The sequence below is a fragment of the Onychostruthus taczanowskii genome, unplaced genomic scaffold, assembly GCF_017590055.1.
Source record: "Onychostruthus taczanowskii isolate IOZ18803 unplaced genomic scaffold, ASM1759005v1 scaffold14, whole genome shotgun sequence".
NCBI lineage: Eukaryota > Metazoa > Chordata > Aves > Passeriformes > Passeridae > Onychostruthus > Onychostruthus taczanowskii.
Genome location: NW_024498573.1, coordinates 14642918 through 14656302, shown reverse-complemented (window position 1 = coordinate 14656302; position 13385 = coordinate 14642918). Strand labels below are relative to the sequence as shown.

Below are 13385 nucleotides of genomic sequence, written 5' to 3'. Positions count from 1 at the left end.
AAAGGATTTGAACATTGTGTAAGGCATTTTCATTTGTACATACCTACAGAATTATTGAGCTGAAGATTGTGCAAGACTTCAGCATCTGATTGCTGTTGTTATTGGCTCTCCTGTAAGAGCTGCTCTGCTCGTTGTGGGGGTGATGGGGTGTCAGCTCAGTCCTGACTCTGTGCATCAGGGAGGGAGGGAGGCTCCGAGCTGTCCAGGGCGAGGGGCTGCGACTGCCAAGGCTGCAGAGCCCGCAGGGCAGAAGCACAAAGTGTGAAGAGACAAGTGGATTTACTTCTCCAGTCATGAACTTCATCCAGTCCAAGGAAGAGGGTGGGGGCTGAGACAGCGTCCGGATGTTTTGGAAGAGTTGAGTGGCTAAACAGAATAATTATCAACTGAAATTTAAGTACTGTAGCAGAGGAAATCTGTGCACTCCTGGGAATGCTGGTGCTTTAAGACATTGAAAACTCTGTCTAAAATTCACTTGATTGTCTTTAGAGAAGAATGAAAGATGAAGCAATTCAGAGGAATTATTGCAATGAAGTAGGATTTGCTCCAGTTGCTCCAAGCATCCCTGTTTGTAATAAGTGTGTATGTTGTGTGAGTCAGTCTTCTGCATCTACAAAATATGTGTTGAATTAAATTGTTATTAGAACATAGCAGGACATGTTTATGAGTAAAGCTCCCTTAATAGCTCATCTGAACTCACTTTCATGATGTCTTGTACCATTCTAGTCCAATTCATGTTTCTATTCTCACTGAAATAATTCCTTCCACTTCTCTTTTCTTAAAGCTACCACTGCAGCTGCACTGTTCTTAGCATGCTTTATCCTACAAATTATAAAAGAAATTAATAAATTGACAAGGCAGACCTAATGTCAAGAGCTTTACCAATATACCAGATGTAATTTCTGATTTCTTTTTAATAGAGTGATAATCAACTTTGCTGCTGACACTCCAGAAGAAACCTGCATTCCTTAGTGGAGTTTTCTTAGATGTTTTTAATTGATTAGACTATCTTATTTGAATGTGAAATGACCAAGAGTAGTAGCTGGTCCTGTGGGATAGATGTGTTGAGTAGGATTCAAGATCTTCTTGGCCCCACATACTACTCAAAATGCAGGAATTCTGCAAAATAAGAATATTATGCAGAATTATTTCATCTGCACATAGATATGTGTTGAAGTGAAATATAAATAAATTTGCCTGCATGGTATTATTTTCCTCATATCTTAGACCCAGATGATTTCTTTTCCAAGAAATCTGTTTAGTTCCAAGAGTCCTTTTGAACACTGATGTGTTTGAAAGCCAACCAAGATTACATGTTAAGGTTTAGCTCTTTGTAGTTGAAACCCACTAGTGAGCCCATAATCAGCTGCCAAACTTTATAAAGGAAACATAAAATATTATGTTGCCCACAAATACCAGCTGTAAACCACTAATGTCTGCATTAGTTCAGTAACTTCAGAGTCACAAAGTTTAATTGACTAATGGGGTAACCTGTGGCAATCTGCTGCTTTGCAGCAGCATTAGACCTACTGTGAACAGGAGGAGGAAATTTTACATAGTTCATCACAGTTTTAGTCTGTTTTTCTTCAAATGGCAGATAAGCCTTGAGGCAGAGCACGCTGGAAAAAGCAAATGTGCAGAAGGTAAACACTGTTTTTTAAAACAGACAGAGGCTGCAGTTAGGGTTTGAGCAGAGTGAACTTCATGAGGAATGTTTCTCTTAAGGTTAGGGAATGGTGCAAGTAATTGGAATAACAGAAATGGAAACCTTTCACTTAGACACTAAACTCTGTAAGTGATTAATAGGATGATTGATATTGTGTATACAGGATAGGCTGTGCCAATCTGCAGGAGGAGAGGAAAAAGCGATCTCAAGATATGTGTTGATCAAGGAATGCTGAAGTCTTTCAGAACAGAGAGCTGCAGATTTCCCCAGGGGAAGAATGTTGAGTGTTCCTGGGGAATCGTGCTCGTGTGTGGGACTGCTGTCTCACACTGGGTGTGGTGGGGAGGTTGCTGTGTGGATGGCAGGAGTGGTGGTTCTGCATGCACTTGAAGCCAAGTAAAGCTGTGCTGGGATCAAGTCTTACCAAAATACACAAAAACCGGGGCCATGGACACTGTGTTGCTCCATGTCCCTTGGCTGGCTCCTCTCTGCCTTGGGGGATTCCAACCAGCTTAATGCTGTGTTTTGCTAGAGCTTCTCTGAGATAAAGGGAAAGCTTGTGATGGAATGCCATGAAAAGCAGATGGGGACCAACATGCAAGTCAAACACCGGCTATTTACGCGTTGCTTACTCCAGACGTAATTCTTTCCAGTGTTTCTTGCAATCAGCTCACTGGCACACCAGTGAGCAGTTAATGATGCACCAGGGTAGAAGAACTAAACTCAGAACAGAAGAGAAAATTAAGCTGGAAAATCTGAAAGATGTAGGCACTGATTCAGAGGTATTCTTGGGGAAAAGCACGAGTGAATCGAGAGGACAAAGACAAAAGGAAGAGAATGGCTGGTACAGGCAGTGGAAGTGCCCTGTACAGGCTTGGTGGTTTCTTTTCTTCAGTGAGCCTTTTAAAACACAGCTGACATAAGTCAAGTAGGGGTACAGGCTGTCTTGTTCATATAGCTGAAACATAGGGACCTTTTTCCCCTAATTTCCTTATATTTATCCTTACTTTCCATCTGTGCTTTCCTGACAGGAGAATGTTTCTTGAATTAGAGAAATGTCTCGTGCTAAGATGCATGAACTAAGGCCTATATTTGTAAAATCTGTTTATAATCCATTTTATGACTTAAGGATTTTATTAGTATTATTTTGATGTCTGTCAATAACCATTAGAATTAGATTCCAATATTCTTAAACACTTATTTCTGTGCTCCAGTGCATTACGTACTGCTTCAATCCAGTTAAGGTCTTGCTTGTATGTTAGACTCATAGAAAGATTGATGTCAAATGTTCGAAAAAGTTATGCCAAAAATATTATACATTTTGTGTCTACATGCCATATTTTTGATGGCATGAAGAGCAGAAAGGAAGACCAGCTGTTGTCTTGTCCCTGTTGGATAGCACTAGGTCAGGGAGAACAGTGCGGACAGGACTGAAAACCATGAAATATCTACAGCCAAGTAACAGGGCGTGCTCAGCTGGCAGGACTTCAGGGGCTCTTGGCAAAGGCAGGTCCAGAGGGGAGAAAATGGCAAACCAGGTCCTGTGGCACAGTGAGTGTTCCAGTCAGCTGGGTAGGAGCACACTAAGGACTCACTGAACTAAGCTGTCCTCTTTTCATGCTCTGTGTGGCCAAAGTTTCTGCAGCAGGTTGGACTCACTTGGGTTTAGAATAATTTTGGGGCCCTGTACACTTGTTTCAGTTGTTTTGTGCTAATTGGGTCTTGGCTATGTACAGTCTCTTACAGAATTGTAATCTCAGGGGGAAAGAAGCACATAGTGAGCACTGACACTAGAACTAAATATGGGAGAAACTTCATCTGTGAGAACAACTTAGAGGAGGAGGAGGAGGCAAAATGCATTGTGATTGATGACTTGCTTTTTTGAGATTTTAATGCTTTTAGTGTTTGTTTGTACAGTTTGAGCAGCTGGTAGGTGCTCCAGTGATGCAGATACTTTCTGCTAATGGAATTTTGGGTGTCAGTTATGGTGTCTGAATGCTGCTTGCTTTTTCCTCTGCAGGGATCTAGAAAAAAATAACATCACCAGAATCACAAAGACGGACTTCACAGGGCTGAAGAATCTTCGTGTCTTGTGAGTACAACACAAAACTTGTCTGGTTTTTACGAGACTATTTTAGGGTGCTACTACTTAGAATTTCCATAATTCCAGGGATCAAATTCTAGTAATTTTGGCACATTATTGAGTTGTTGGTATTCTTTTAGACCAGACAACCTCAACAGTTTGTCATGTGAAACAATAAATTTTAGTTCTATACTAAAGTGACTGTAATTTCAGAGCTGTTCAGTTGTTGCTTACTAGCTTTGAATAAGTCATGTGCTAAAGATTTTGGTCTGCTTTGCAATCACTCATGCATAAATCACTTATATTGAGACATTAGCAAATGGGACTTGCAGGTTTTGGCCACTGTGAGTCCTATTAACAGCATTCCGCATAGTCTTAAGCAGAAGTTGATCAAGAATAGCTGTAGAGCTGGAACACAAGGAAACTGGTGAGGTTTTTGGTCTATACAGTCATAAATGCAAAGATTTCAGCTGGTGCTGTCTCATGAGCTCAGTATCTGTCAAGAGCTTAACCATACCTGTAGATAGGCCTTGAACATCAGGCTGCAGACTTTGTCATCCCTGGGTTCCTGTTTTCTCTACATGAACCTCAAACAGCACTACTGACTTAGTGAGGAAAAGTTTTCCTCTGAGTATCTTCTGAAACAAACCCCTAAAGCTGCAACTGCTGAACTGTTACAGTTCTTTAGTGATAATTCAAGTAATATTTAAGTCCTGCTAAGGAAAAGGTGAGGCTTTGCTCCTGCTACCTTAGCACTTGGGAACAAGTTGTCATATACTAAGGAAACACCTCAAAGCTATGGGAAGACTTTTTGTTCTTGTGGTGTTTCTCTCATCTCTAGCAGAGGAGTTGTTTAGATTTCCTTGGCTCCCATCCCGGCTGTCAATACCATTTTGAGAGTCTATTAAAATACATGTTCTATACTATATTAATGCCAGTAGTTGTTTCAGTTTGGTTGGGTTTTCTCAGTGTCACACATTGCTCAATGCTGCTGCAGTCTTTTATGCCTTCAGGAATAACCAAAATGAACAACTGCCACCTTTAGAGCTTTTTTGGTGCTTTTGTGCTGTGCTCATTTCAGGTTTTTGTAACTCATTTGCTCAGACTTTGACTAGCATGGTGTCTGCCACAAAAGTCACTGGAATAAAACATCCTTCAGATTTTTCTTAACTTTTCTTTGGCGTCTCTTAATAATTCTGTTACTAAACCCCTATTTTTCCTTTTTTCCCTCCCTGCCCTGTTTGCTGGGGGGTACAGTGAGGAGACAGAAATCTGCAGCCTGTCCCAGTGTTCCTAGAAAGGTAGCATTATTCTGTTTGCACACATCAGAATAAGGACTAGGAGCAAGTGACCTGGAAACTCATAACCCTGTACAGCAGAAAAAAATCCTCCAGTCTCAAGCAATCCTCCAGTCTTTTCCTCATGTAGTTTTCCTCATGTCCTTTAAGCAACATGTGTCTCTCATTCACGTGCTGGAGTTTTGTAGTTTTATATTTTCATTTTCTTGGTGTTACCTGTGCAATACTCTCTTGCTGTCTGTGCCCTCAGCTCCTATCCTGTCACCAGCTCTGAGCATCCCCAGAGCACTGAGGGCAGAGGAGTGGCTGTTGAACAGACAGGAACAGTGTTTTATCCTAGTTTTCCCTGGGTCCAGACTCTTCAGAGGTGTTTACACAGAATGTTCAGAGGTGTTCAGTGCTCTCCCAGCAGCAGGGATGGGTGTGTGCTGGAGGGAGGGAAAAGGTCACTTCAGATGGGACTGTTGGAATCTCTCTTCCTTGGCTTCCACTTCACCTGTCAAGAGCACTTCTTTTGGCATTTCTGAATGGCAGCCATCCCCTGCACACTGCAAATCAGAGAGAAGTCAGTGTCCTTTGCTTGTAACTTGTCCCAGTGTTGGTGTCAGGTGGAGAGAAAAGCAGGATCAGCCACAGTGGAAAGCTGGCCTTGTCCCAGGTGTTCTTGCTCCCTGTCCCAGGTGGTTTTACACCCTGTCCCAGGTGTTCTTGCTCCCTGTCCCAGGTGGTTTTACACCGTGTTGCACAGTGGGTGTAGAGTTGGGTCACAGCTGCTGTTCCTGAGGGTGGAACCCCTTGGGAGTGCTCACAGAGGATTTGCTCCAGAGCAAGCCTGAAATCAGTGCAGGGCAGAGTCTGGACAAAAACCACATTGCCACTGAGCGGGTTCCTGTTGTGGGCTGTAGAATTCAGTTCTCTCAATTATGGCACACAAATATCCTAGAAAGATGAGGAATGTCCCCTGGATGTAACCACCAGCCTCCAGACCAGCACCTTTCTGAGCAAAATGTGGTTACAGAGGTTTAGGAACCAAAATATTTACCAAATGTGGAGGTCAGGAGGAAAATTTGGAATCAATTTCCTGTTAGTGACCAAGAGAAACAGTGCTCCTCTGCCCTGATTATTTCCATAATCTCCAATTAAAACTGGTATTGATACTTAGGTGAAAAGCATTTTGATAATATTTGAAGTGGGGATGCTTTTCTATTTTGTTAAAATTAACTGGTATTTCTGGAATTGCAGACACTTGGAAGAAAATCAGATCAGTGTGATAGAACGTGGAGCTTTTCAGGATCTGAAACAACTTGAAAGGCTGTAAGTATCTGTATTTATACCTATGGAAAAGCTGCACATTTTCTGCCTCAATCTCAATGGTCATCCATAATATATAATGATAGTAAAATTAACTTTCTTTAAGAAAGAGAGAGATGAGTACCCACCTAAATTAAAATAGGCTCTTAAAGACAGCTGAATTTACATTACACGATAGCTAATACTTGAAATTAAATGTGGAGTGACTGCCAAGAAAATAGAGCTGGAAGTGAAACCAGAGGCTCAATAAGGCCAGAAGGACATTACCTGGTCAAGTCTTGAAATTGGAATGTGGGGGAAGGTTTTTTTTTAATAGTAATTTCATATTATTATATATTTTTGTATTTTATATATGTCTGTGCTGATGGAAATTTAAATTTTCTCCTTTGAGAACTACAGTATTTCTAAAACTGCCTTTATATTTAATTTTATGATTTGCTTCATTTCCTCTGAAACAGCATAATGCCAGTGTTAGCAGTGGATTCCAGGGTATCAAGGAGGACTCAGTGGAGGATGGATTGTAGAGTTCCTCTGCTTTTGATAGCAATTAAATTAATTTCTTTTCTTTTTTGGAGAAGGTGAATGTAGGATGTCTCTTAATCTGGAGTCAGTTTGTAGGAAACTCCTGGCCCTGCAGGAGTATAAATTTCACTATTAAAAAGGACAAAGTTAATTCTGCACCCAATTGCTGCTCTTAGCTGGGTGTGCTCCTGTTCATCGTCATTAATTCTGTCTGTTTATGGTGAGAGCAGAACAAAATCTTTGTAAAACTGAAATACCTTGGAGAATTGTTCTTTGTTAGAGGTAGGTGACCAGAACAATATCCCAAGCTGGTTTGGAATGCAGGCTTTTTATGCTTGGTTGGTAACTGTTATCTGCAAGGCATTTCTTGTAGGATTTGTTATTTTCCCATTGATATTTTCTAAAGCAGCTTTCAAGAGTTAAGTGCCCACCAGAAATTATTCAAGAGAAGTCTGGAGTATTGAGCTAATGCTGTGCTCAAGCTGTTTCAGATGCTCTCAGGATTACATTTGCATTTGAGTTGTTTAATGAGTGTGCTGAACATTTAAAATTAATTTACCCAGTACTTTTGTCATGAATCTGAAAGCTCCATCTATGGCAATAAGGGAGATGAGTTTTAAATCCTAACAGATTTGCACCTATATTCAATTACAAGGTACTTTCAGGTGCAGAGTTTTGCCATAGCTGATTTGTTTCAGAAAAAAAAAAAACAACCCCTAGTTTAATTTTCTAAAATTAAACATAGCCTGACATTGTAGAATAGTTTTTTCACATTATATATCATTGTGAAGAGTCAGTATCCTAAGTACCAAGTCCTAGTTTTAAGCTCATTTTATGTACATGTGAATACATACGTAAATAAATCTTTCTCATACCTATATTTAGATAAAGATTCATGTAGTTTTCTCATACCTATATTTAGATAAAGGTTCAGGTAGTTATATTTTGAAAGAGTTTTGAAAAACTTCCAGGAGAAAGGCTGACTCTTGGTAGCCAGAAACAAAACTCAAGTGTCGTCTGTGTGTTTCTGCAGAGCCTGCTCTGCCAGCAAATGAAAACAATATATATTGTGAAAGCAGAAGGCAGGAAATATGATACCTTTAATAGTGTCTCTTTAAGTCTGTGATGTTTGAAAGTCTCAGCTTTTTTTCCCTTCCCTGTATGAGCTCTTAACTTGGCCTGTTCACCATACTGCATCTCTGCTTCTCTTTTAGGATTGCCTGTCATTAAAATATTTCCTAATGAATGTAGTATGAAAGGGAGGTCTGGACACTTGCAAATTTTTGGTATTTTAGCTTAAATCATTTTTAGGACAAAACTATAAATCTGTTTTTTTTGCTATGAGAAGGCTTTGGAGAATGGACTGTGGAAAGTTTGGCGTAACTCACAAAGGCTAAATTGCAACATTTTAGGTAATATTAAAGCTATTTTATTAAGTATTGTCAAACATTGCAAAATGTTAATGAATAAAGTATGTTGGTTGCATTAAAAAAAAAAAACCTGGCTTTTTTCCATTTAATTTCTTTCAAATAACAAATAAAAATCACTTACATTGCTTCAATTCTTGGAATAATGTTCTTTTTTGATCTATTGAAGTGGATGCAAAAGTAATCATTAACTTATTTTTAAACAAAGCAGCTGTACTGGGTCAAACTTTAAAGAACAGGAGTAATTTCTATTCCTGGCAGAATACCACATATAAAGGTTTTCATTCAAAGTAACAGGGGGAGTATGTTCCACTCCTCATGGTAAGCTTCCAAAGGGCTTAGGCTCAGGTGAATATTAGAGCTCATTTTATTTTCACTTGTCTGGACATTGAAGCACTTCCATCCTTATTATCTGAACAAATTAGCAAAATTTTGTTTGACTTGTCCTGTAAAGTAAACTTCAAATAAAATGTCTTTAGAGCTGATACCCACTGCTGCTAAATCTGCCATGGGGGTGGCCCTCCAGTTATTTAGATTTACTCTGATTTTTTGTTTTTGGTGGGACATTAATGCTTCAAATGCAAATAAAGGAGGGTATGGTCAGAATTGAATATTGGCTCAATAAAATCTGGCCATATCAGCTGAAGAAAGAACATCATGCAAGGTATCTTGAATTGCCAGACAGCACAAAGATGAGAAATGAAGCATTGTGGAAGTGGAAGGTAGAAACCACTTCAATTTTTGGCATGTTTGTACTCAGCACTTGGAAAATGAAGGACTCTAACCCAAAATTCAGTGTGTTTGATGTAAGTAAGTTTGCTGAATGCTGAGATCCAGAATCCTGAGAAAGACCAGTGGTACTCACCACAGTGGAAAAGCCAAAATGTTTCCAGTGCTTTTATTGCAGCAAGGTTGTAGAGCTTTATTCCAGAACATAAAGATTAGTGGTGAGGTACCTGACCCCTATTTTGGATTTTAGCATTTCACTTTTATGCTTTGCTATTAACACAGTGTAGGATTTTAAGATAAATGATTATGAAATGTCACGTGCCAGGAGGATCAAGAGGCAAATTGGTGGGCCTGAAAGATGAACTGACATTTCTTCCAGAGCCAGATGTATGTCACACATTTATGTGAAAAATGAGGCAGGATATAAGACACCAACAGATCCTGACTTTTCCACGGCCAACTGCCAGAAATTGTCACGTAGCTCTGTAATCTTCAAAAGAATGGACTTTGGCTGATGGCTGCTTCTTTCTACTCAAATTAGTGTCTTTAGCAAGCATAAAAGATCTCAACATCTGAAAACACTAAAACTGTGTTTTTGTTGTTTAGGGGAGGGGGGAAAAATGTATAAGCGTGGCCAAATCAAATCTTCTCAAAGTTGGGAAAAATAATTAGCTCTAAGAAAATAGCAAAAAGCTAGAATCCAGATTTTAACCCTGGTATGGTTTTGGTTGGGTGTGTGTGAAGACACAGGTCAAAATGGAGATTAGGTTTGATTTTTAACTGCAGTGATGCTACTGTGCATTGAGTCTTTGTAAGCAGCTTCCCAAAAGCTTGATTGAGGTATTAAAGTGTATTTATTTGGCACAGTGTACTGTAAAATTGCTATTAGTGACCAAAGATGCTAAGGAAAAGAATAATTTGTTATGTAGTGCTTCACAATCCCTATTTCATAAATTGAGATTGGACAGGCTTTAAATAAATCATGTAATACAAAAAGCATCTTCCACAATTACCATGCTGAGTGGAGAGGTTGGTAGGTGCTTCAGAGTAGCTGGGAAAGAAATAAAAGCGTTGGGCAGCTCTTTGCTGCTGTAAACAAAGGCAGTCCTTGGCAGCATGGAGCAGACCCTGGTGTTTACACAAGGGTGAGCACTTTGGGTGTTCCTGCTGGAGCTGCATGCACTGCACGTTTCAGAGGCCACAAGGAGCTGTGAAGATGTCACACAGGTCGAATTTAACCATTTAACCTTTCAGAAAAAAAAAATTCCTTCTTGTTTTCAGTCTCCATTTTCCTGTGGTGTGATGGGTGACACATCCCATTGGAAATCTGTGCTCGTGAAATGCTGATCTGGAAATGCAGGAGAACAGGGATGCCCTAAAGGGGATTTAGAGTTGTGACTGGGTATTTAACTGGTTTTAGCAGTAGTGTGTTTCCCTTTTGCTGCTCCAGCTGCCCAGGTGGGTTGGGTTGGTTCAGGACCGGGTGTGCTGCCAGCCTGCCCAGGGGCTGCTGGAGCTGTCTCTGCACCCTGGAGTGTGGATTTCTCTGCTTTCCCCCCAAAGACAGCAGCATCCCCCTGGCCCCCGAGGAACTGGGTGTGGGATATGTCAAAACCTGAGCTGCACTTCCCTGCTTGGCAGAACTGCTACTGCAGGAGCTGCCTTCGTGGGGGAAAACAGTCCTGTGGTGTCTAATCCCAGGTCACAGGCTGGGTGCCAGTGGTGCCATCTTTTGTAAATGGGGGAAAATTGTTTCTGTCAGAGACCACTTGGAAACTGAACCACTCCTTGTGGGAGCTGGCAAAGAGTAAACAACACTGAAATTCAGGTTGGGACACTTGGAGGTGTGCTCTGGTCTCCTGGTTAGAAGGACAGATGAGCACTTAGTTCTTGTGCTGCCTGCAGCTGTGAGCTGAGCACTATAAAGTTCTTTGTTGCATTGGCTGATGCCTGCAAATTTAAGCAATACTTACTGATATTGGTTAATATTTAATTAATATTGTTGATAACTTTTTTCCCCCACATCCTCTGAGAAATTATTCCAGTCATAAAAAAAACGAGTCCTGTAACCAATATCTGAAAAAGCAATCTCTCTTACTTTGCATTTTCAAGCCAATTTAGCATTGCTTTTCAAATGAGTGTGTGTGTGACTGTTTACATTGTGAGAAGATCAACATGAGGAGCCAGAATGTTTTGGGTGGGAGTATCTGACAGGGTGCTATTGGTTTTATTCCTGGATGCTGATGGGACATGGAGAATGGAGCACTTGGTGCTGCAGAATTTTTACAGTATTATTTGAGTCCCTTCCATTTGTTTTTACTCTCAAGTCTGGGGTTTGTTCAGGGCTTCCCTTTCAGACAACATCTCTGAAAAATACATGGTAAATTCATGAATTTATTTGGAGGGACTAATTGTTTTAACTTGCTTGGGTAGGGTCTGACTACTTTGTTCAAGAATTGTGTTGATTTGGAGTGTGGCTCTGCAGTTTCTAGGGGCTGTAATGCACTTTTTGCTGCTTAAGGGTGGGCCATGTCATCATCACTGCTTCATCTGCTGTTTTCTGACCCTGACAGCAATAGAGTAGCAGCTTTCCATGTTCACAATATTCCTCATGTCATTGCCCAGAGTTGCCCAGTTTGATTCTGCTCTGGAGGGAGCTTGGATCCCCTCTCAGTTGTACCCTGGGGGTGTTCACAGAGTGCACAGATCAGACTCTTCAAAGGCACCCCCCAGAGCACACCAGCCCCCAGCCAGCTGAGAAACCCACTGGGAAAGGTGGGAGGCTGGCAGAGGTGTAGAGAGGGTGATGCACCCTTGCCCTGTGTGCTGCATATGGGCACTGCTGGGAATGGGGAGTGGAGCTGGCTGGGCTGGGAGGCTGCCCCAGAAATGGAGATTTGCTGATTTTCACCTGTAGCAAGAAGCTGAGCTGTCTCTTTCCTAAATCTAATTCTGCTCCTGCTGACCTAGCTGACCACCTCTTAAGTATCAGGGATGTGCCGTCCTTTCCATGGAGAGAGCTGAGGTGCTTTGGCAATCCCAAATCAAATTTTAAAATAAATCATGTTTTATCATGCCTGGAGCAGAGGAATTTAATGGTCTTCCAGCTGCCCTTCACCCCTGCAGGAGCTCACTCTGGATATCTGACTATAGAGGAAGTCACCAGTAAGGAATTTCTGTTTCTTATAAGACCTGCTTAACAAAACCCAGGCAAAATCAGCAGCTTCCCTGAGGAATGTGAACTATAGCAAGAAGATAAAATAATAAATACAAATTTTATTCATGAGATATGATGGAAACTGCTATGCAAGATGCAGATGGTGGATTGCTGAGCTGTGTGGTTGGTATTTTACCTTTAGAATCACTCAGGACAATACCAGTAGTGAGGACAGATTAGCTCTTGTGGATACATATGGGGGATTGTGTGGCTACAAATAAAAGGCTAAAATAGTAAAATAGATATGGACAGATGGAATGTGAGCAGTGCACTTCAGTCAGCCATGGGGGAGGAGTGCAGGTATTGCATCCAGTCTCACCTTGGCTCGAGCTGGCAGCTCACCCTCGTTAATTCTTGGAAGGAAGGAGGAAGCTCATTAATTGGGTATTGCTTTTGATTCAGCATTATGTGCTGCTCTTGGCTCAAACAGCCAAAATGAATGTTCCCAGGATATGGCTCACATGCTTCCCTTATCTGTCAATAGTGTGCACTGGCTGCTCTGGAAGATGTCACTGAGATGTATTTTTCTTACACTGTTTTAGTGCCAGTAATTGGGAGAAATGTCAGCCCGTTGTGTGAGTGATGTATCAGACATGGTCAGGAATGATTATTGTTCTTTTTTTGTTTAAAGGAGCTCTCTTTTTGCTGTTCCCACACTTCAGAGATGCAATCAATAAAAAAACTGGGGGAGGAGGGGGATTTGCAGCTATTAGTACAAAAAGTCATTTTTTCTGCAAGGGAATGTTGCAAGATGTCTGGTACATACATTTCCATATAGAGTCAAGATTCTCACAGCAGCTCAGGATGGGAGAAGATACTCGAGTAAGGCCGAGTTCATCCCAGTTCATATGGGGAATAAAGTATTCTATCATTTATATTAATTTTTCCAAAGAAGGTGTTCCCTTATTTTGTTAGTACAGTAGTAGTGACCAGGAATAATAAATAATTTTCTATGTACTGTGAGCAGTAAATGCACATCCCAAAATGAAGCATACTTAAAGCTTTAAGACTGTCTTAACATTTTATCGTCCAAAATACATGAATTTCCCTTTGAATTTGATTGATTTCATATCTGTAGCCACCAGTTTTGTCAGGAATTTTGCACAGCAACTCACTGAATTTTCTTGAAAAG

The 13385-nt window shown here is 40.8% G+C and overlaps 1 protein-coding gene across 2 annotated transcripts in view; it reads left to right on the top strand.

Moving 5' to 3' along the window:
* Nucleotides 1–13385, top strand: part of SLIT3 (slit guidance ligand 3) — a 471830-nt gene that overhangs the window by 17479 nt on the left and 440966 nt on the right. For both annotated transcript variants that reach the window (XM_041397819.1, XM_041397817.1), the window contains exons 3-4: nt 3687–3758; nt 6290–6361. In XM_041397819.1, the coding sequence (XP_041253753.1) occupies nt 3687–3758; nt 6290–6361 (144 nt within the window). The remainder of the gene's footprint in view (nt 1–3686; nt 3759–6289; nt 6362–13385) is intronic.